Source organism: Oryctolagus cuniculus, chromosome 14 (assembly GCF_051225735.1).
Source record: "Oryctolagus cuniculus isolate XC-2025 breed Fujian yellow rabbit chromosome 14, ASM5122573v1, whole genome shotgun sequence".
Classification (NCBI taxonomy): domain Eukaryota; kingdom Metazoa; phylum Chordata; class Mammalia; order Lagomorpha; family Leporidae; genus Oryctolagus; species Oryctolagus cuniculus.
The window spans coordinates 94,458,081-94,482,846 of NC_142880.1; the positions used below are offsets into that span (position 1 = coordinate 94,458,081).

Consider the following 24,766-nt stretch of genomic DNA (forward strand, 5'->3'; position numbering starts at 1 on the left):
TCTCTTCCAAGGAGAGTTTAAGCTTTTGGACTTTTCCCTCTAGCTTGAACCACCTGCCTTCACCGTCTCAGCACTGCACCACACATCTGGATCCTGACACTCTTACCGCAGCACCACCCCCTTGTACAATTTCTTTTCTCTACTTTTTTAGAAGAGGAAAAGCATCAATCAGATTACTGCTTAAAGCCTTGCTGTTGGTTTCCCTGTCTGGAGAGTCTGACCCAGCACTCAGAGCAAGGCCTCCCCGCACCCTCTGGCATGAGAGGGCTCTGCCCAGGGTCCTCTCATGCCACCTCCCTGGGGGCTCATGGCGTTCCAGCCATGCCAACCACACTTCCCTCCAGGAACAGCCAGCCTCCTTTTGGGCCTCAAAGCTTTCCTTGTACTCTCCTTTCTTCTTGACACCCCCTGTGCCCACCTCTGCTTGCCCCAGTTTTTCTCATCCTTCAGTTTAGAATGGTGTGGTGTAGACACATTTGCCACCATGTTGATCTTCACAGTGAAATGGACATGAGACTTGGGCCTTGTGGCACATACAAGAGCCATCAGTCGTCAGACACGTGGCCTCCAAGGCCAGCTACCTGGTTTGAGTCCTGTCTTCACAAGCAAGTTCTGTGTGTGTGTGTGTGTGCTCATGTGTGCTCACGTGTGTCCCAAGATCTAGTTTCCATGTTTGCAAACAGATCTATTTCACAGGGTTACTGTGCAGATTAATTAGACACACTTTAAAGGTGGAAAAATATTTTAGGGCCATTCATCAAAACCATAGCACGTGTTTTTAAAGAACAAAGGCAGTGCATGGGAACCTGTACGAAACGGAAGAGAAAGCCTTGCAGGACTCTGTGCATGATGGGAAATGACCAAGAAGCTAAGCGTGGGAGCTGAGCCAGGACGGCTATTGCCTGGGCTGACTTGGCAGAGCAGTTGGCCACAGTGGCAAGGCATGGCCAGGAGGAAGCCAGGCAAGCACATGTGTTTCTCATCAGAGGCATGGGTCTCCAGGGTGCTGTTACCTAGGTCTACATGCCATTGCTGAAATCATCCATGGTTTTACACACACACACTCAACCCATCCCAGTGTGCAAGCCTACGGCACCCTTCCCTCTGGCTGAGGCCAGCTGCTGGCCTGCAGCAAATTCTGTGATGAGCTCATCCAGCTGACACTTAGCTCATGAATCAGCTGTTTTCTCTGTTTCATTTGGCCATGGGAGGTGTTTCTCTGATGGCCCAGGGCACTGAAATCCAGTCTCTCACAGGAGGTGCTCCTTCCTCTCAAGCTGCAGGACAGTCGCACACTTCTGTTGACCACAGTGACAATGACTGTGTTCATCTATGGACCACCTACCATTCTGAGGCCTTCATCCAGGTACTTTATGTCATATTACCCATTTTCCCTGGAAGAGATTCTCAAGAAGAGATTAGCAGCTACGTTTTGGTAGAGGAAGAAAATGAGGTTTGCACAAGCCAAGCATCCATCAGCTGATGAATGGATCAAGAAAATATGGTGTATCTACACAGCAGAATACTCTCGGCAATGGAACGGAATGATGTTCTGATGAATACTACAACATGAACGAACCCCAGAACAGGGTGCTGAAGGAAAGAAGCCACATCAAAAGGCCCATATTGTGTGAAATGTCCAGAAAAACCAGAGTTCTAGAGACAGAAGGCAGACTCAGGGCTGCTCTGGCTGGGAGTGGAACTGCAGATGGGCACAACAGCTCCGACTGGGGTGAGGGAAACGGTCTACAAACTGGATTGTGGAGACTGTTGATTAACTTTATGTATTCATTTTAAAATTATTAAATTGTGTACTTAACCTGGTGATAATTCTTTTTTTGTAAATTATTCTCAAAAGTGTTTGGAAAATAAAAGTCAGGCTCTGAGAGTGTGACCAGGTTGTGGTGGGCCCACGTGAGCGCCTGCTGCAGACACTCCTTCCTGCCATTCTGTTCCTGAGCACAGAGTGGGGCTGTGCTAAAATCATTCTAGCAATGTCCTTGCACGATGACCAGGCTAACTACGCAGCACGGAGACTTGAAAGGACAATGGATGGGTCAGGCACATCACAAAAGGCACAGAGACAAATAACAAAGCCGAGAACCTGCATCGAGCCCCAGGAGTGTGGCCTGTGCCCAAGCCTTCTTTACTGACATATGGAATACTGCAGGGATGTGTACAAGAATCTCTCTGGTTTCCTTTGCAACACTCAAAGCCAGCTGAGATTTGAAAGCAGTTGTTTCCTCATCTCTCCACATTGTCACCCATCTGGGCCTGCTGAACTGGAAGGTGGTGACATTTTCCTGTGGGGGGTCCTAGCTACAGGTACCCAATAGGAACCTGACAAACTTTCCCTGAGGGTGGGACTACAGGTTGAGGGTATTATCCATAGAGTCTGCACCTTCCGTATACCCAGTGATCCTTATGAACACCTCCTGTCTGTGAGAACCATCTAAGAAGGTCCTCTTCCTCCCAGATACTCTGACTCAGCAGGTCTTGGGTATGGTACTACAATGTGCATGGCAGACACACCGCGTGTCAAGAAGGCCAGTCCCTGCACATCTGTCCTGTCCCCTTCCCCATCCTCTTCTCTCCCCTTCCCTTCCATTCTATTCTTCCTAGATCTGCTATAAGGGAACAGGAAAGACATTCCTTCTGTGGGAAATACAGTTTTACTGGACATCTACTTCATGTTAAGGGCTTATAGGATGTAATATGACATTATTTGGACTTTGTTATAACTGAAGTTTCCTTATTTTGAAGTGAGGTGACCTTAGACACCAATATTTTCTGATGGTAATTTGATAAATATAAAAAGCAGACCAAGTACCAGGATTCTCCAGTAAACTAGCTGGAATTGACTTGAAACATGGCCTAATAACAGCTTTTGTGCCACAGGGCTTAAGGATGGTCATTTGTACCAACACTATATGTTCTTCATGACTTCCATTACCAAGTAATATCCCAGACAGTTATTTTAAACATCTGTTACTATGGATACCAAGTCTGACCACTTAGAATCCCTGAAGTCAGTTATATACATGACTGCATGCACTCTCATGATTAAACCCCAAGGGGACTGTGAAAGTTACGACTGATCTCATTTCCAGGCTGCTAGCTCAAATCGGATAATCACCACATGATGTGTTAACACCTACCTGGTACAGTCTTATTCAGAGCATCATCCTAAGAAGCTATTATCAAGAATTTACCAGGCAAACATCATCCTGTTTTTGGAAAATTCAGCACTGTCAACAGGTTAGCCAGTCAGTCCACATGAATCAAGGCCATTGTTGCACAGGCATTGTGAACTTCATCATCAGCAGAAAGTTCACTATACACTTGGGAAGACTCTTTACTTACAGAGGAACAAAGAGGAAAAGACAAAACAAACACAAAATAAAACAAAAATGAAAACAACAACAGAAGTCGCAACAAACAAGAAGAAGAAACCAGGCCATGCTTGGTCCCTTTCTGCGACTCACTGCTCATTTCTGTGAACAACCATGAAGCCGTGCACTGCTACCTTTGCTAGCCAGTGTGGTTAGTGTAAGATTTCCACCACTGGCTCAGAGGGAGAATTCCCAAAAAGCTCAGCAAGACTCCCTCCTCATTCCTGAGGCCAGAAAACCGCCCCTGGCAAAGGCAAAGTAAGTGTGTGGCCCAAAATGCAGCACAATAGCTAATGTGAATCACACACAATTTTTTTTGCATTAATTGAATGCTACTGATAATGTAGCCTCAGAGTCAATTATAATGATTGGAATTCTACTAACTACCAAATATTCCCAAAATAGATGAGAGTTAACTATATCTTCCTTGTCGCTCCCCCATTCACGGAGGAACGACACTAGACCCTGCGCTGTTCTTTTCCACCCGGCCCTTCCCGGGTTAGCTGCCGGTCCCTCACTCGTGGAGGAATGACGCCGTCCTGGGTTAGCTGCTGGCCCCTCCACCTCCGTGGAGGGGCGGCACCCCCCACCGCTTTCCCTGCTTCCACGGAGAAGCGGCACACCGCCGGCCGGCTCTCTCGGGGGCTGCTCAGATGTTCCTCAGGTGTTCCTGGTGCATGTTGTCTCTCTCCTCCTTTATAGTCCTCTTCCACCAATCCCAACTCTGCTACCCACACGCCGAGCACGCTGCTCTCCTCCAATCAGGAGCAGGATCAGCTCCTGCAGGTCATCACTCAAGTTGGCGAGAGGCAGCTGCATAGAAGTTGTTTACTCCCTTCTCAGCGCCATATTGTGGGAGAGCAGATGCATAGAATAAGTCTTAATTCCAGTAACTTAGTCTAGTCTCAGTTGCTCCCCACACTTCCTTAACCTTTAGGTAGTGGAGGGATGGATTTTTTTTTTTTTGGCCAGGCAGAGTTAGACAGTGAGAGAGAGAGAGACAGAGAGAGAATTACAGACAGTGAGAGAGAGACAGAGAGAAAGGTCTTCCTTCCATTGGTTCACTCCCCTAATGGCCACTATGGCTGGCGCGCTGTGCCAATCTGAAGCCAGGAGCCAACTGCTTCCTCCTGGTCTCCCATGCAGGTGCAGGGCCCAGGTCTTCCACTGCCTTCCTGGGCCACAGCAGAGAGCTGGACTGGAAGAGGAGCAACCGGGACTAGAACCTGGGGTGCTGGCGCCGCAGGCGGAGGATTAGCCAAGTGAGCCACGGCACCGGCTGTGGAGGGATGGAATTTAAACGGAGATGTCCAGCTGCCCTAAATATGCTGTTATCCAGTGCCCAGTGATACCTCTCTACTGACTCCTGTGCTTCGACTCTAATCCAAACTCACAGAACAATGCGGAAGCTGAGACACAGTTCCAAGTGTGTCTGCTGTCCTACAGGTTGCTGCCAACACGCTGAAGCTTGTGGACGTGGTCCCCACGCGATCTTTCACCATCCCAAATCTGTCAGTTCTGCCGAGGTGTAATGTAGCTCTCAAGTCGTATGATTAAAATTACAATTAAAATATAAGCAAGCGGATAAAACACAGTGGATGATCAGCAGACAAAAGGTCCAGTCCTGGCTCAAAGCTTTGAGCTGGTATTTACAGGCAATGTTTAGGCCAATGAAGGCATTCATGCTTATGTCACCACACTCAACCAATAATCTACATAGTGTGGAATTTCGGAAAGGAAAGCTGTTTGCAATGTGCCATGTCATGATTCCTGATAAGTTATAGATAGATATTTTTCTTCACAGAGCAAACAGAAAGTCCCCAAGACCAGCTCTCTCAGCCATTTTCAGGTGAGGCACTCATTTCTCTTGGACAGCCAGCCGTGGCTGTCATGATGCTACCGGAAGTGGCCTTCCTGCCAATTTTCTGTGTGCATTTTTGGCTCAGCCATACTAAAAGGAAACAGTGCTGTTAGAAACACCGGGGTCATGTCCATAAGGAAGGTTAAGGCCCAGCCCACTGTGAATCAGGAATTAAGGAGACTTTCTACTATTCACAATTGGAAATTTCTCTAGCTTTCTTGATTCTTTTTGAATTTAAAAAAATGATTCTCTGTCTGTACAGCTAAATCATATGATCATGGAGTTTCTTAACTACCAGAGCTGTAAGTCACACAGGCCCTTCTAGGATTTTCTCTAGTAATCTTGGTTTTGAGCACGGTTATGCAGAACTGTCCCCACATATGCACCAGAATGATTAAAAGCACAGGTTTTGTATATTTAAGGTTTTTTTTTTTCCTATAAGACCCAGTGTTGTTCAACCAATGAACCAATCTCCAAAAATACTGCTGGAGAACATCCCTGGGAGGACAAGGCACGGGTAGAAAGCCCACTGTGTGTTCTGTGATCCCAGGGACACGCTGGGAGTCCAGGTTCTCTCCTTCATCAGATGCCAGCTCGGGGCAGAGGAGATAATCTCTCTGACGTGCATATTCCACTCACACAGAGATGGAATAAGAGCTTTTCTTGTAATGCTAATATAAGTAGATGCAACAGTAGTTCATGTAATGAATCTGCCTAGAAAAACGTCTGGCAGGCAGTCAATGCTTGTTTCTTTTTTGTTTGTTTGTTTTAAGGTTTATATATTTTACTTGAGAGTCAGAGTTACACAGAAAAGAGAGGCAGAAAGAGAGGTCTTCCATTTACTGGCTCACTCCCCAATTGGCCCCAATGGCCGGAGCTGTGCCGATCCAAAGCCAGGAGCCAGGAGCTTCTTCTAGGCCTCCGACATGGGAGCCCGAGGACTTGAGCCATCTTCTACAGCTTTCCCAGGCCATAGCAGAGAGCTGGATCAGAAGCAGAGCAGCTGGGTCTCGAACCGGCACCCATATGGGATGCTGGCCCTGCAGGCGGTGGCTTCACCCACTACACCACAGCGCCAGCCCCTGGTGCCTGTTTCAATATCTGTTCTCTTCTCTACTTTTATGTATTTGCAACTCTTCGGACCACAGTACTGATGTTCTTTAACATGTACACTCCTATGGTAACGAAGCTGAATTCATCACAGACTGGTGCCATAACAACCAACATGGGAATTATATTGCAAGTTGGTCTTTTCAAAGTGATGGTGCATTGGTACCCGGGCACACTGAGCATAACAAGACATGTGCACTTAAGTTCCCCCAATGCTCTGGCTTGGGAATTGGAGAAAAAGGACGGGTAGGTTGATATAAATGCCCTTGACATCATATCTTCACAGTTCTCCCCGATGTGGTCACAGGGAGCAGATCACTCCCGAAGGAATGTCAGAACCGAAGCTGGTCAGAGTCCATGAGTGTCTGCTTCTGTGACGGAGAGAATGTATTGTGTGCATCTGAGACGGTCCTGGGGCAGGACTAGAAACATGAATTGCAAAACATCATGGTGGAAAGAAGAGAATAGCAGGTGAGCTGAAACCTTTTGGGAATTTGTAAATCCATCCCATCACAAAAGGAATCCTCCAACCAGTGTCCAGCTATGCCTTACGGGAATATCCACAGACTCTTCCGCTACATGTGTCTCTACCCACGTTTTGTCAAACGAAGTGAAAAGCCATGTATTACACATTTGCATTGACTCTACTTTTTCACACACGTGGACTGCATCAACACAGCTGTGACCACTCGATCCCATGACCGAGTCCGGCAAGGGCTGTGCCTTTGACAAAGGGCAGAGGAAAGTCTAAAGCCAAGCAAAGGAGAAATTGGTTGGGGTTGAATGGGAAACCAAGATCAAACAAAACTGACCTCTTGGAAGTCTCCAAGCCTAATCCATTTTAGAGTACACGAGATGAAGGCGAGCTCTAAGCTGTGAATAACAGCCACATAAGAGGATTAACTTGCACATTCCACCACAGAAAGGGATACAATGTCAAAGCGTAATCAATACGCTTGGCCCACGTATGAAAGCTGGGTTGAACGGATGCTCCCTCCTGATTTTAGAACAGTTGAAATACATTGCTACACAGACAATGCTACGTGTACATCCTAAATATAATTATACATATATATATTAAACTAGATGTGCATAACCGAGGGCTGTAACTAAATAACGTAATTGCTAAGGAAAGGATTTCAAGATATTCTTACTTTTAAATTGCTGTGTTCTCCCTGAGTTATTTCACATCTGGAGACAAACATGTGCAAATGTTTCAGGTAAGTTTTTTTTTTTTTTTTTTTTTTTTTTTTTTTTTTTTGACAGGCAGAGTGGACAGTGAGAGAGAGAGACAGAGAGAAAGGTCTTCCTTTGCCGTTGGTTCACCCTCCAATGGCCGCCGCGGCCGGCGCGCTGCGCTGATCCGATGGCAGGAGCCAGGAGCCAGGTGCTTTTCCTGGTCTCCCATGGGGTGCAGGGCCCAAGCACCTGGGCCATCCTCCACTGCACTCCCCGGCCACAGCAGAGAGCTGGCCTGGAAGAGGGGCAACCGGGACAGAATCCGGCGCCCCGACCGGGATTAGAACCCGGTGTGCCGGCGCCGCTAGGCGGAGGATTAGCCTAGTGAGCCGCGGCGCCGGCTATCAGGTAAGTTTTTTAACAATAAAAAATAAGGTGAGCTATAAAGGAAGAATTAGAAGAAAATTTGTCTTAGCATGGGGCATAAGAGGAGTATTGTTAAAAGAAGCAGCTTTCAGGCTGAGAAAGAATAAAGTGACATTGAGTCAGAGGGCTGTTTGGGGACGGTATCTGCTAAGGCTCTGAGGGTATGAAGAACTCTGTGTTAGTTTAAAACTTACACAAGACTGGTGTGGCCAAAGCCCAGAGAGTTCTCCAGCAAGGGGCTGGAGATGCAGGCAAGGTCAAACCCTGGGGGAATCATCGGCCATACAAAGCACGTGGGTTCCACCTGGTGAGCAACGAGACACACTGAACAGAGAAGTGATGAGCTCAGGAATGTGCCTCGCAGCCTCGCACAAGGCGCAGAGGGGTGGCATGCAGACAGGCTGCTTCACCTCTCAGAGCCCGGACCCAAACCTCCCCCTCCGCACTTCTGGTGGCTATCAGCTTGAGTAGCACAGCCCTCAAACAGCCTTCTGTTTGTCTCTTATTTTTGTGGGCTAAAGTCCTGCCAAATCTTTGTATATTTTTCTGTAATAAATAGAAAACGAACCACTTCAGGGAGGAAAAAAAGCTACATCAGATGATTCCTGGTCACATTGGCTTTGACCAATTTTACCTTTATAACAACCCAAAACTAGTACGGCTAAAGGAGTGAAATTATTCTTGGCTGGCGCCATGGCTCACTAGACTAATCCTCCACCTGTGTTGCCAGCACCCCGGTTCTAGTCCCGGTTGGGGCGCCGGATTCTGTCCTGGTTGCTCCTCTTCCAGTCCAGCTCTCTGCTGTGGCCCAGGAGGGCAGTGGAGGATGGCCCAAGTCCTTGGGCCTTGCACCCCCATGGGAGACCAGGAGGAAGCAGCTGGCTCCTGGCTTTGGATTGGCACAGTGTCGGCCGTAGCGGCCATTTAGGGGGTGAACCAACGGAAGGAAGACCTTTCTCTCTGTCTCTCTCTCTCACTAACTCTGCCTGTAAAAAAAAAAAAAGAAATGAAATTATTCTTGAAAGAAACCATCAGAGGGCAGGTTTGGCTGTTATGCTGAAGTGAGGAGAGCTAGGGTGGAAAGGGAAGAGATGTGTTAGGTGATAGAAAACGGACAGGTTTCTGTAGTTCTAGAAGGCCCAACTTCAACTTACTTTGTGAAGACAAATCAGACCAAGACTAAGAATTGCTTTTTTTTTTTTTTTTTTGGTCTCAGCAGAAAAAAAAAATACTCACATGAAATTTTAAATCATGGTTAAATGAATGACTCCAAGGTTATTGGAGCAAATATTTTTCTTTCAGATTTTGCATATGGGAAGTATTTATAAATTGCTTAAGCAGCATTTTTCTTTGTATTATTTGTTCCAAATCTCTAATGTCCTAAAGGATGGATATACATTTCGTCAGTGATAGAAAATGAGGATAATCATTCAGATCATACTATTACCTATTGATGCTTCTTGTTAACATAATTTTAAAACTGAAGGCAACTAAACATCTTAATAGCTACATAAAAATGATGAGTGATACATGTTAATTTTTATAGCATTTTCATGGTTTAGATTGATTTTTGTTTCAACACTGTTAAGATTGTATATGATGGGGCCAGTACTGTGGCTTAGTAGGTTAAACCTCAGCCGGCAGTTCAGGCATCCCATTTGGGTGCCAGTTCATGTCCTGGCTGCTTCCAATTCAGCTCTCTGCTTATGGCCTGGGAAAGCAGTAGAAGATGGCCTGAGTGCTTGGGTCCCTGCCCCCACATGGGAGACCCAGAAGAAGCTCCTGGCTCCTGGCTTCATATCGGCTCAGCTCCAGCTGTTGTAACCACTGGGGTGTAAACCAGGGGATGGAAGACCTTCTCTCTGTAACTCTACCTCTCAAATAAATAAATAAATAAAATCTTAAAGATTTTATATGATGACAGTACATGTCTTGCTAGTTATATCCACTTATAGTCAAGTAATAAAAGGTGAAAAGTAAGAATCAAGTCTACATTTCTTGACATTGCCATGTTTCTCAAACCAGATATTTGTATTTAGTTTTATTATAATTTCATGTAAAGAGAATATAAAATTAGCCCTGATTTTGATGCTAACTTCATGCTTTTAGGATATATGCTGTTCTTTCTCCTCACCCCAAATTAAAATAAGCTCTTGAGTAGTGCAAAAGACATGCATGAACTAAGGCTGGATGCTGCTGTCACACAGAGGAATCAGTCAGTAACAGAGACACAGGCCTTGAATAACTGGAGACCACAGAGGTTACAGAAGAGCAAATGCAATGGGCCGTTTCCAGCTCCATTTTGAGTCTCAGGGCACTCGAGAGTTGTCAGGAGAGGTTACTGAGCATAGCTCACTGTCCACAATGAGGAAGGACAGGACTCCCCTGAGAGTATAAATCTGATTCAGCGTCTGGTCTGTAGACAGCCCACTACCTACTTCAGGAGTAATTTAGAGTAGCCAAATTCACTCAAGCAAACACAAGCCCCTGAGTGCCAAGGTACTCCTGTGTTCATCAAGGTACTCCTGTGTTCATCAAGGTACTCCTGTGTTCATCAAGGTACTCCTATGTTCATCATGAACCACAAGTTCCAAGCCTTCTGAGGGAACACTTTGCTTCTGCTCCTTCCCAACAAGCCGCACAGGGGGCCTGTCACCAAGCCTACTGACAGCTACCTAGTCCTGGAGAGAGGTGGCCCCTTTCCCTAGATAGAGCTAGAACATCCTTTATTTCTGGAGCTTCCTTCCTGGCCTCCAAACTAGTGGCTGGGCAAACAATTTTTGTAAAGCAACAGAATTCTTATGTCTCTATAAAAAAATCAGTCATTCACTTAAGGAAGTTTTACATAGGGCTTTTACTATATATCAGAGCTGATAAAGAAAGAAAAAGTAAGACAAACATCCCTGCCACACAATCAATATTTAGCATGGTAGGTAGGTTGATTATTACTAAATTATCCCCTAGCTCCAAACTCCCCTTCTAAACCTGGATTTGTGAGGTTTAGGTTGGAACTCTACAAATCCCCCCCCCCATTTTTTTTTTTTTTTTTTTTTTACAGTTAGAGTGGACAGTGAGAGAGAGAGAGACAGAAAGAAAGGTCTTCCTTTGCCGTTGGTTCACCCTCCAATGGCTGCCGCGGCCAGCGCACTGCGCTGATCCGAAGGCAGGAGCCAGGTGCTTCTCCTGGTCTCCCATGGGGGTGCAGGGCCCAAGCACTTGGGCCATCCTCCACTGCATTCCCGGGCCATAGCAGAGAGCTGGCCTGGAATAGGGGCAACAACCTGGTGTGCTGGCGCCGCTAGGCAGAGGATTAGCCTATTGAGCCACGGCGCCAGCCACAAATCCCATTTCTGCTCTGTCACTTGATCCCTACTCACCTTTGCCAACGGCACACACAGTGGGGGCAGCAAAGATATAGGAGGCTAGAAGAAATTGTTTCTTTATGTCCATTCTCTGTGGACTTGTCTGCCCCCTCACTTCTTGTTTGTCTCCTACAGACTTCCTGTCTTTCCACTGTGGACTTCCTGTCTTAACACCTTTGGAATTCCTGTCTCTCATGAACATCCTGCTGGCCCTCTCACTTCCTGACTACTTTCTCATTTCCTGTCTTCCCCCATGGGCTTCCTGTCTGTCTCCTCTGGAATTCCTGTCTACCTCCTACTGACCTCCTTGTCTGCCTGTGTGTCCCCTCATTTCCTGTGCTCTCACTTCCTGCGTTCCCACAGTTGACTTCCTGCTTCCTGTGGACTTCCTGTCTATCACCTCACTTCCTGACTACTCTCTCACTTAATGTCTTCCTCCCTTGGACTTCCTGTCTCCTCTGGAATTTCTGTCTTTATCCTGTGGGCTTCCTGTTTGTCCCCTGTGGGCTTCCCCTGTCTGCTTTCACTTCCTGTCTGCCCTCTCTCATTTCCTGTCTTCCACTGTGGACTTCCTATATACCCTCTATGGACTTCCTGTCTTTCCCTTTACTTCCTATCTTCTTCCTGTAGACTTCCTGTCTATCTCTTCTGAAATTCCTAACTCCTGTGGACTTCCTGTGTATCCCCTCACTTCCTGTCAATGCTCTTACTTTCTGTATTCACACTGTGGACTTCCTGTTGGCCATCTCACTTCCTGACTACCCTCTCACTTAATGTCTTCCTCCTTTGGACTTCCTGCCTGCCTCTTCTGGAATTCCTGTCTTTATCCTGTGGGCTTCCTGTCTGTCCCCTGTGGACTTCCTCCGTGTGCCTTCACTTCCGTCTGCCCTCTCTCATTTCCTGTCTTCCGCTGTGGACTTCCTATATAACCTCTATGGACTTCCTGTCTTTCCCTTTACTTCCTATCTTCTTCCTGTAGACTTCCTGTCTGTCTCTTCTGGATTTCCTGTCTATCTCCTGGGGACTTCCTGTGTGTTCTCTTATTTCCTGTCTACCCTCTCACCTTCTGTTTTCCCACTGCGGCCTTCCTGTCTCCTGTGGACTTCCTATCTATTGCTTCCTGACTACCCTCTCTTTTAATGTCTTCTCCCTTTGGATGCACTGTCTGTCTCCTCTGGAATTCCTGTTTCTCCCCTGTGAACTTCCTGTCTGTCACCTGTGGACTTCCTGTGTTTCCTTTTACTTCCTGTCTGACACCTCACTCCTTGTCGTACCCCTGTGACTTCCTATCTATCACCCACCGTACTTTCTCTGCTTTTCTTAACTTCACATCTTCCTCTTTTTACTCTCTAATTTCCTGTTTCTCCCCTGTGGACTTCCTGTCTGTCCTGTGTGGACTACCAGTGTTCCCCCCTCACTTCCAATCAAATCTCTGACTTCCTATCTTCCTCCTTTGGATTTCTGTCTTCCCCTCCACTTCCTATCTTCCCCTTGTAGTCTTCCTGTCTACCCCTGGTAGATTTTCTATATGCCCCTTATGTTTTTTATTTTTTATTTATTTTTATTTATTTATTTTTTGACAGGCAGAGTTGGACAGTGAGAGAGAGAGAGAGACAAAGAGAAAGGTCTTCCTTTTTCCATTGGTTCACCCCCCCAAGTGGCCGCCACGGCCAGTGTATTGCGGCCGGTGCACTGCGCCAATCCAAAGCCAGGAGCCAGGTGCCTCCTCCCGGTCTCCCATGAGGGTGCAGGGCCCAAGGACTTGGGCCATCCTCCACTGCCCTCCTGTGCCACAGCAGAGAGCTGGACTGGAAGAGGAGCAACCGGGACAGAATCCAGCACCCAAACTGGGACTAGAACCCGGGGTGCTGGCGCCGCAGGTGGAAGATTAGCCTAGTGAGCTGTGGCGCTGGCCGCCCCTTACTTTCCATCTACCCTCTTACTTCCTTTCTTCCCTCTGTGGACTATCTGTCTGCTGTGCACTTCTGGCCATCTTCTTTGGACTCCTTATCTATCCCTGTGGACGTCACGCCTGCTTCCCAGTCCTTAGTCTGTCACAGTGGCAGCAGCTGATTCTGGTCTGCAGTCTACTTGAGGGACCAGCTGCAGCATGCCGCCTTCCCAGGCCCGGCACCAGCTGGCCAGCTCCTCCTGTCTCTGTCTCTGTCCCAGCTTCACCACTATGAGACTCTCAACCTTTCTCCTCAGCTCCTCAGCCCTGGCGCAGTGGTTGCTTCTTGCCATTGCTGTTCAGTGGTGCTCAGTATTTGCTTCTCCATGTTCCAGTTCTTTACTGTCAACTTAAAGCACTATATTAATTCTCTCTTTTTAGAAGATTGTGAGGCTTCTATCTCCTGACCTTACTCTAATACAGTTCATAATAAATGTTAAATAGGAGAAGTATATGTGAATGTGTGTGTTGGGCATTTAGGTGGTTGGTACAGAGAAGCCCTCATGGTGAAGCTGGCATTTAGACAAAATAGTAATTTATGGGTCTAGTAGATTCAGTCTTGGGCAAGGTAGGATTCTGGTTCATTTGGCCTCTTTTAATCTCTTTGGGCTGGATTTTTGCTTGAATAGCCATTCTCTACAAAAGGAGGTTTTAGACACTCTCGTCCTTCAGCCATCCCAGACATGGGTCATCCATCGGAGGCAATAAACATAAGGAGTTTATTCTGCACCTCCCAGGAATCCCCTGGCTCTTTCAGGGTTGATTTTTGCCATTAGGATACCCTCTATACACTGGCTTTGGATATGAGTGCCATCCAAATGACCCTGATAGCACATCTGAGCCTGACCATGTCAACAGCCCCAGTGAAGCCTGTCCTTGGTGATGATGGTGGAAGTCAGTGCCTCCTGAGAAAGGATTGTCAGGAGGAACAGGCAATGACAAGACAGCCTGCTGCTTTGAACTCCCCATGTCACCTGGCCTCAATCTCCAGACCAAGGACAAGTCTGGATTGTTTTTCAAATCTCTGTGCATATTCCAACATTTAAACTCCTTCCATTGGTTCTTCCTTATAATGAAAAAGTGTCATCACCCAGTACATTTCACTGAAGACATCACTGGACAGGAAGTCTGGAGATAAGCAGTCTGAACCCGTCCAAACGCCGAGCTCTGTGATGTTGATCAAGTCACTCTGCCCCTTTGGATCTTAGTTTCATGACATCTAGACTGAGAGAAGCTGGCAAATCCATAGCTTATAGCTAAACTTTTCTAGTCTATTTTTCATTTACAGCTAATGGAAACTAATAAAAAATTGTACCAATTTCAAATAAAAAAGATTATCTTACAAAACTTTATTTTGGTGTTGCCGCTGATGAAGTATATACATTTCTATTGATGTTGAAGTTCACTATTATATTTATCCTAAAGTAAATAGTAGGCATTTGTGAAATTCTACAATACTTTCAGTTCGTTCTGCACAGCCACCTTTTACATTTCCTGATCATCATCAAATGTAGGCATTCTCTATCCAAAGACCTGACTTTCACTACAGCTTTCTCTCATGTCCCCCAAGACTGGCCTTTTCATGTGTGTAGACCACACCGTTTTTCTCAGAGAGTGACACTTTTCTTTCAAAATTCCCATTGTCTCTTCTGACCAACCTCCTTGTTGACTCTGTGTTTTTTTTTCTTCCTCCCATTTTATTTTCCTGTGCAAGAACATTTTTCATTTTTTCAAAGTCAATTGGAAATCTGGCAGTAGTTCAGACAGCTTCCTAGGATTTATTGGGTGCTTTAGAAAAATCTCTCAGTGACTAGAGTTTCCAGGGAATCCCTGAAGTTTGTGGCTGGAAATAAAACCCAGTACAAATCAAACCAGGGCCCTGAGTAAGTCTCTACCAAGTGAGAGAATTCCTAAGTAAACTGAGAATTGTAGCATTTAAAGGTTTTCCATCATTTTTGAAAACAGAATAATAATTAGATTTTAGAGGAAGCAATAACAACCCTGTGCATCAAAGCCTTAACAAACATCACATTTATTTAAGATGAACTATAGCTCATGCAGACTTTATGACAAAGACAGATGTCAGGTGATATTCTTTTTCTTTTTGACTGAAAGTGTTAATCTAAATACAGAACTTACATGGCATCCTCTAAGAAAAAATGTTGGTTTCATATGCAAGTGAAAACATTTCTAAACACAACTTATTTAAAAGCAGTGTCTGATGGAATTTCTAAAAATGGCTTTTTAGAAAACTCTAGTAATTAAGCAACTTATTTAAAAAACATGTATTTCTGTGAGTATATAGTTTTCTGCCTATCTGTATGTAATAAAGTTATTTCATGTAACTGCGTGTGAGGAGTGTTCTCAGATAAGTTGGCCATCAATGCACAATGATCTATATCACAAATCAGTAATCTGCATCCAGCAAATCAAAATCACAATGAGATGCCCCTTCATACTCACTAGGGTCAGTATGATAAAGAAATGGATAATGGTAAGTGTTGGCAAAAATGTGGAGAAGCCAGAACCATCATGCATTGCTGGGGGATATACCATGATGCAGTTACTTTGGAAAAAGTTTACAGTTCTACAAATTGCTAAGTATAGTCTTCATATGATCTGATAATTATACCGTCATGTGTATATCCAAAAGAATTGAAAACACATGTCTACTAGAAACGTGTGCACAAATGTTCATAGTAGCATTATTCACAATAGCCAAAAAGTCCAAATACCTTCCATTAACTGCTAAGTTGAGAAATAAAAACATGTAATATAAAGATAAACTGAACTTTCTTTGGCAATAAAATGGAAGAAAGACTAATAAATTCTGGGGCCGGTGCTGTGGTGCAGCGGGTTAACACCCTGGCCTGAAGTGCCAGCACCTCATATGGGCACTGGATCGAGACCCAGCTGTTCCACTTCCTAACCAGCTCTCTGCTGTGGCCTGGGAAAGCAGTAGAAGATGGCCCAAGTCCTTGGGCCCCTGCATCCACGTGGGAGACCTGGAAGAAGCTCCTGGCTCCTGGCTTTGGATTGGTGCAGTTCTAGCCACTGCAACCATCTGGGGAGTGAAGCAGCAGATGGAAGACCACTCCTCCCCGGCCCCGCCCCCCAGCTCGCTGCCTCTCCTCTCTCTGTGTAACTCTGATTTTCAAGTAAGTAAATAAATCTTTAAAAAAAAAGACTTATATATGCTCCAACACGGATGGGTTTAAATAAACTATGTTAACTGAAAGAAGCTAGCTACAGAGCGCTACATACCATATGGACAGAGAAAGCAGGTCTAAGTGCTTTGGTGGACGCCGAGGAGTGGGGAAAGCTGAGTGCTATCAGGTCCAGCTGTAAGGAGTTGCTGTTTGAGACTGGCTCAGTGTCTCCGACTAGATGCCGGGGATATCTGCACAACTCTGCGAGTCTACACGCATTTACGGTGGAGAAACTCTGTGACATGAATCACATCTCAGTGAAGTTTCTTTTGAAATGACATCTTTTAGATTTAGCACCAAGCTAAGTTACATAACAGACATAAAGCTATTAGTTAAGTATCTGGCATACAACTTTTGGTGAGTTTTTCTTCCTGGCATCATCATCATCAACACTGTCTCTGCACTATTATAATTTGCCCAGTAAACCCTTCCATTATTCATCCAAATATCAGAAAGCATCTACTGAGTGACACACATTCATGTGCTTGTGGTTGGTGACCACAACGGATCTGGTAGGTCAGTTTAGGACAGATATAACCAATATTGTTTTCCCAAAAGCTATTCTCCTCTAACTAAAGAAACACATTGGGTGAAGATATTTGGTGGAAATGCCAGGCTAATACAGAAATACTTTCAGGGTTTATGATTCTATGTAGTGTACTATACTTGGGTTTAAGATACAAATATTCTGATAATGTCCATCTGAGGTTTTACCGCAGATTCCATGAACTTGCAGGATATTAGCAACCTCTCTGTGTCTACTTGTGACTCTTCCAATTATGGGCCTCCATTCCCACAGTGTTAGGAAGACCGGGCGTAGACTTGGGTTCTGAACTTCTTCAGCAAACCTAGCCTGATGGTCCTCACCTCCCATCAAGGAAGCCGGATCCCATCTCTGGGTGTTCTCAGGGCTCGTGTGTCCTTGTTCCATCACCCAGTAGGCACCGCCTATTCCCTGCTTCTCTCATTTGATAATAAACTCCTTAACCCTAACCTGCCTGGCTGCAGAAACAGACGACCCTAGTGAACATTGTTCACATTTTTATTTTGGACACTAGCTCTAAGATAACATCTTGTTACACGTTCAACCTTCTTCTTTAAGAATACATATTATAACTAGGACACCACCAACAACTATTAATTTTTACAGGATTTCTCAAACTAATTCTTAGAGTACTTTGGCAAAATCATCTGAGAAACACAAGAAAACACTGTAGACCATGCTGGAACCTGCACTGTCTCATGGCAGCAAACCACTTCCTCTTCACTAAGCATATACGTGTAAATGCAGACATACAGCTCTGGGCCTAGAGACTGGACAGGGAGAACAGAATGTGGTGCACTTCCCACCAGAAGGGATCCTGTGTCCCAGGTGTCCCCCTGGGCTCTGCAGAGCTGTGTGCTGAGAGCAGGGCAGGCGAAGGATCCCACTGACTCCATTCCCAGCAGAGGGCTGGTCAGTCAGCTTCAGCGGGAAACCCTGTGAGAGCTACCTGAGACTTCAATCAGAATCGAGAAGAGCCAGAGAAGGACAGCAGTGACAAGGGCCCCCCGTCTGAGGCACAAGACACACTATTTCTCCGCGTGCAGGAGCAGACTCTGAAGGATGCACGATGGATAATCGTTAGTCAGGAAGGAAGTGAAGCTGCCTTGGCACTCGGCATCTTTGCATCTGGCTGAAGACAGAAGGCTTTGTTGCCGTTCCTTTTTCCTCCTTTCATTTGTCCTATCTTGTGACCGATGTCCCTACACCTCACATCCTGAAGTCTAACTGATGCTACTTTGTATGAGCAGATAGATAACACATCAGTGAAGCTGGAATGTGTGTATTTGGAAGATAAATGGTGAAGGCGTGCACATTTCTACTCCACTGACTCTGGGATCAGAGTCCAGTATTTATTATCCAGAGGGGCCTTTCTTTCTGTTCTTTTCTCTATCTGTATCTTTCACATAACTGTACTCTTAAAACTTTCACTGATAACTCCATCAAGTTCAAAGACAGCCACACATTCCAACCTTCTACAATCCACTTGATCCATGGAACAACACCAGGACCGAACTCAGCTAACCTGGAAGAGCCTGGGTCACACAGACCAATGGGCATCAGTTAGCGTGTGCCCCTGCTGGGTTAATGGGAGCACCCCATCCAATCTTGGAAACAAACCCAAGGTTGCAGGGCTCGGCATGCCATGACACACCCACCACACAGATGGCTTCCCTCCCTGGGTAAGCCCTCGTGGAAGGAAGTCAAGGAAGAAATATCTTGTTTTGTGTATTACATTAAGAGTTCTTGTCCATTAATTAAGAAAGACCTATTTTTCTTGAGACTGTGGAAGAAATCAGCCACATTGTCTTCATGCTTAACAAGCATGCCAAACCACCACCACCCTCTCCCTGGCAACGCCGTGCTACATCCATTCTCAAACCAGAGCTTTTCTAAATGAAAGGAGGGATGAGATCAGCTCGTATCAAATTCCCTCCAAAAGCAGAACTTCCAATATTTAGAAAATATTTTTATGACATTTTGCATTAGCATACATTTTGTATTTTAGGTCATCGGTTAGGAGTGCCTTTTCAGCATCCAATGAATACTCCTGCACACAAATACAGGAAATTCTTGTAAGACGGGGCTGAATTCTCTCTTTTCAAAGAGGGAAGGATGTTTAAGACAACTGAAATCATTGTCTTGAGGCACAAATGTCCAGGGCCTGCTTGCTAAGCCTTTAGCTTGGTCAAGACCTCAAAGGGTTATAACCACACATTACCAAGTCACCTCCCACTCCTCTGTGTCTGAGTGATGAATCTGTGCCCAGGAATCTAAGCATCTCCTAAACACTTCTTCCTAAATACAGAGGTCTTTTAAGAAAAATAAAAAAGGAGCCATGGAGGTCGCAGCCTGGTGGACGCGAGAGGTGCAGGCAGATTCCCAAGTTGGCCAGGTGCTCCTCACTGAAGGTCCCTGCAAAGCAGAGCACAGGGAGCCACCAAGCCACGTGCAATGTGCAGTATGGTGTTCCAATCATGGCACATGCACCCACGGATTCGTGAGTCTCACAAGGCCAGCACTGCCCCACTGAGGATGGGTGCCCAGCTCCCTAATCCCACTACCATCACCAGAAAGACAGAAGTGAAGTACTCAGTCTTGCAAACATCCGATCAAATAACCAACACAGCCAATCCATCTAGCACGTCACTCGATTCAAAATAAAGCCATCTTTCCAGGCTCCATCGTAAGTTAGAGTGAAAACATTCCCTCTGCACAGGCACGTTTCAAACCCAAGCACTCTCCGCAGTCAGTCCAGAACAGCAAGGCAAGCGTGCACACACACACCACTGCCGACACGCCAGGGCTCACAGCACACTTTAGGAAGTGTCGATAGCAACCTGCCTTCTGCTTTTACGGACCAAGGAAACCTGTGCTATAGCAGAACACACGGCGATGTTTGCAAGGAAATCTTGCCCATACCTCCCTCTTCACACATCGCCCACTGAGCTCACCACAGCGGCGCACGCTGTACTCACCAAACCGTGGCAGGTGGACAGGGCCACGGAGGAATTCCTGTGGGAGCGTAAGGAGCCTTGGTAGAAGCAGAAGTCCTCGGGTGAGAAGCTCTGCACTGACTTGGTGCCTCCCTTCCCGAACGTCTGCACGATAAATCCAGGAGCCACCAGGTTGCTGGACGCCCTCAAGTCCAAGTGGAGATCGTGCCCGAAGCCTTTCAGCCGAAGGTGCAGAGAGTCGCCACCTCCCTGAGCCACCGCCCTCCGCCGCCGCTGGCCGTGCGTGACCTCATGAGACACATAGTCTCCCGTGTGGTCCACCTCATAGGCAGACACCAGGTCATACTCTGGAATGAAGAGGAGAGGGTGGCTGAGCCATTTCAGGTTCTGACAACAGCCGGGACGTCTGATAGCATGAGCCTGTCTTACCGGATGGCATCGTCACCTGTGACGGTGCAGGAAAAGTCAACACCTGCAGTTCTCAAATGCGCACTCTGTGACACACAACATCTGAGGTCAAAGAGAAGCGCCTGGAAGTTGCCTTTAGCTAAGCCATGGCTGCTTCTGTAATGCGTCACTACCAACTCAGCAAATTCTGTGTCGGGAAACGCAGGGGGGAAGACAGACAAAATAAAACCAAAAACAGACTGGGGATTACAGTGCGCAACGTTACTGGAAGCGAAACTGCCACATGCAATTGTGCTTGTAGTTCCCAAACATGCCTGTAGTCACACTGGTTTCCACAAACATCTTCGCTGAATTGATAAGACAGCTGAGCTTTAAAATACGGTACATTTTCAGGAGACAGACAAAAAGAAAAATGCAGCGGGCATTCTTTGATGCCTGTTTAAATCGTGGAACTGCAAATACCACAGAAATGCTGACCGTGCTCTCAGTCCGGGCTTCCGAGACGTTAACTGAGGATGCCCCCCTCACAGCCACCCCTGCCCGCCCTCTGGGCCGGGCCCCCCTCTCCTCTTGGCCTCGGCTGCTGGGACAGGTTCAGGTTCACACTCCTCAGCCTTTCAAAGACGTGTGTTCTGTAATTTAAAGTCCGCTGGTCTAAAGTGTATTGACTTAACCCGTGTTTTAATTCTTGGCTTTATTTCTTTATACAAGAAAACCCCCGGGATCTACTGGACTTCACGAGACGCATTCAGGTCTATCAGGCTGTGACCATAGGCAGCCTGCAGCACTGCATCCGAGTCATGGATCTCTCTGCAGTGCGCCTTGGTGGCTTCCTCCACTTCCAGATAACTGTAATTGATTTTCATAGTTATAACCGACACTCACTCTCTCCTCACCATCATTAACAACGTCATCTCTGCTGTCCAGAGTTCCAATCGAGTTGTTCGTCAGTGTGCAGGGCAGACTTTGAACAGGAGGAGTGGCTTGCTACGTTGCCACTTTCTTAACCCAGAGTTATCTGTACGCTTGTTTTAATTTATATTTATTGATTTGAGAGACATAGAGAAAGAGAGACCCCATTTCCCATCCCCGGTTAACTCTGCAAATGCCCAAAACAGCTGGTACAACTTGATACTCATATACATTGTGTAATGATGAAATCAGCATAATCAGTATTTCTAGCTCCTTAATTATTTAAGTTTCTTTGTGTTGGGAAGGTTCAAACTCTCTCCCAGTGCTTTATAAAACAGATAAGCTGCTGTGAACTCCGTCCCCCCGCTGTGCCGGGGGACTTCAGAACTCCCTCCTCCCGTGTGTCACTGTCCTGCCCGTGAACTTCTCCGGGCGATGTCTGCAGACATTGTAGGTCTCACAAAAGGAAGAGGAGATTGGCGCTTCTGGAAGCCAGAGGGCGGAACCCACAGCTGCTGTAAACCTCCTGAAATGCACAGGAGGCCCCCAAACCAAAGTGCCAGGGCTGTCCAGGTGAGAAAATGCGCATTTAGCCCGGAAAGCAGTCCTGAGAATCAGAAAGGGACTTGCAGTTATGTGAAAATGGGTGTGAAAATAAGTCCTAACTAAAGAATTCAAAGAATGAGCAAAACACCCATAGCATCGCACCACACACCTAGCATTTGGAGAGAAGTCCAGGTAAAACTGCCACGAGCTGAAAACGTTAAGCTAACTTCAAGCTAATGTTCTAAGACTGGAATTCCCCATTCCGTTGTCTTATGTTTTTTTAAGTGTGGTTCTCCATCTTTGAGACATGTTTCAATAAGACCTTGGTCCTATATGGATTTTTTTTCAGGAGAAGAAACCCAGCTGACTGCTCAAGCCGTTACTCTGAGCTACTTGATCTCGGGGGTTTCACAAAGGCCGGGAAGAAGCCTAGTGTAGAAGTGGTTGCACGAAATGCAGACCCGGCTGTGCACGTGCTTCAGAGAGCTGGTTCTGCACATCGCTTCCCAGCTCTGCGCTCAGCCCCGTCACACTGAGAGCCCGATTTCATAGTCTGTGGTGTGAGTGTCCACACGGCAGACACTGTTTCTTCTGCACAGGTAACTGCGTAGGTGAAAGCACTCAAGTCTCCTACTAGAGAGGAAGGAGAAGCAGTTTCCTTCATGTCTGAAATGGAATTTATCTCCACTGAGGTATTGCCTCGGAGCGTACAAATTCTCTTTCCTATTGCTTCTGACACCCAGCAAAACGTGAGACCACATCTTGACTCATACGTTACTTTAAACAGGAAGTATGGTCAAAATAGTTACTTCCAAATCAACCTGTATCCTGGACACCTGAACATCCAACGTAAGCTGATCTCAGGGCCACACAAGTGGGCTGCAGTCCTATTGCAGACCCAAACAGGCCATTCTGCAGAGGACACGGGCTTTGTGGGGCTGGGAGGAAGGCTTCCCTTGGAGGCCACCTCTCTCCTTTCACCCTGTCGTGATGGAGAGCGGACACACCTGGCAGGTGGGGGAGGGAGGTGTGGCTAAGCTAGAACTTGAAGGCCCATGGGCCCCACCTGGCTGCCATGGACACGCTGCGCCTGGGATTCAGCAGCCTGCTCACAGGAGATTGAAGCCAGCCGTGGTCCAGGAGGGAAGCATTCTGAGGCAGCACACCACGGCGTTTCTTCTGACTGGTTCCCTGTACGTAATGTTTATCTCGAGTAAAACTTCCTAAATGTCACATACTCTGAGAATTTCCTAAGTCCCTCTGGAATTTTCCTGATTTCAAGGAAGCAGAATTTAAAAAAAGTTTAAAAATTGGAGACAATGAACTTCCACCATGAAGCACTGCACTGCAGGGTGCACTAGGGGAAACCCTGGCAGACAAGTTCAGCCCCAAGGCTTGGCTTTCTAAACAAGGGGAGAACAGGGCCCACGTCTGCTACCACTTGCACGTAGCGCCCTCTGGTGGTCTTCCGGCAGGTCCCGCAGCTGAGCGTGGATCCCTGCGCAGTGCTCCCTAAGGGACGCGGACCCGGGAGCAACACTAGCTCTGCGCTCTTTCATCAGCATGAAACTTCACTGAGGAATTTTAAGTTATTAACTCTTTCTAGATTTTTTGAACATGTGTTGAAACAATCAAACCTAGTGATTTCTCCAAAAGTTGACACTTAAAATTTGAGGTGGCAGTTTATTGCTGCAAATGACGCAAATGCTTGGCCACGGGATTGCGTCTGAGGACACGCAGTAGCCGAACTGCGCACCTGCTTGCGCGCCGACCTGAGCCGCTGCGACGCCGCCGGGTTTCCAGGCGCGCCGGGCCCGCAGGTCCCCCCACGCTGACACCACAACACCCGGGCAGCCATTCGGCAGGGCGGCTTTTCCGCTGTCTCCCAGTTCTCGAAGAGCTTTATCTTTGGTACTAAGATGACAGTCACGAAGGAGAAGCTCTATCCTTTGTCCCAGGCTGCGACGGCTAAGGGTGGACGGAGCAGGGGCAGGGGGCAGCATAGAAGGGGTCACAAGCTCCCTAGAGTGATTTGACCCCTCCCAGGCTCCTTCAAGTTGATACTAGTAACAATACATTCCATAGCTCTTTGCACAAGGTCAAGGTAGCGCCTGGGGAATCGCGCCCCGAGGTGCTGGCTTTAAGGCTGGGACCGCGCGGTCACACGGGTGACTTCCGCACAGCGCGCGGCTCCCGCACAGTGGCTGCAGAAGTCTACGGCCGCTGACCTGCAAGGATTAAAAGCCCCCTCCTCGCGGACTTACCGCCCTCTTCCGCCCAGCCCCAGGGCTCCGCGGGAGGAGGAGGGTGTGGGACCCTCGGGTTCCCAGGCGCTGCCGCTGCGGGTCCCAGGGCGCACGCAGGTGCCTGCTGAAAAACAGCGGCGACACTTCGGTGAGAATGCGAGGAGCCACGGGAAGGGACAGGGCGCGCGGGACTCACCTGCACACCCACCTGCGCCAGCAGCAGCACCCAGAGCGCAGCGCAGCCCGGGCTCCGCATGGCCAGGCTGCCCTGTGCGCCCCGCACCGGCTGCCCGCGTTGCGCCCCCGAACGGGGCAGGCAGAGTTTCATCCGGGGACGCTCAGATGGATCCAGGGGCCCGGGACGGTCCCCGGTCGGGCAGTGTGCGGGTGTGCGGGTGGGCGGGCGGCCCCGGACCCAGTTAGACTGGAGCGCAGGCGTCCCGTCCCGCAGTGGCTCCGCCGCCCGCGCCCGGCTTATTACTGCATCTCCGCGCCACGCGGGGGGCGGAGTGGCAGCTGCGGTGGGGGCGGCGACCCAGCACCCGCCCGAGCCCTGGGAGAGCAGCGCGGGGAGGGGGGAGTGCGCAGGAGGGGGAGAGAGGACGGAGAGGGCAGGAGAGTGGAGAGACGGACAGGAGGACCAGCAGGAGTCTGCGGCAGGGG

At 47.5% G+C, this 24,766-nt stretch overlaps 1 protein-coding gene across 1 annotated transcript in view; it reads right to left on the reverse strand.

Annotated features, from left to right (window-relative positions):
• ADAMTS16 (ADAM metallopeptidase with thrombospondin type 1 motif 16) overlaps positions 1–24,563 on the reverse strand; it is a 131,580-nt gene extending 107,017 nt beyond the window's left edge. The window contains exons 1-3 of the mRNA XM_051837039.3: positions 24,300–24,563; positions 24,122–24,227; positions 20,013–20,338 (exon numbers count right to left, since the gene is read on the reverse strand). Coding sequence (XP_051692999.3) covers positions 20,013–20,338; positions 24,122–24,227; positions 24,300–24,431 — 564 coding nt within the window. The 5' untranslated portion in view covers positions 24,432–24,563. The remainder of the gene's footprint in view (positions 1–20,012; positions 20,339–24,121; positions 24,228–24,299) is intronic.
• Between the last annotated feature and the right edge of the window lie 203 nt (positions 24,564–24,766).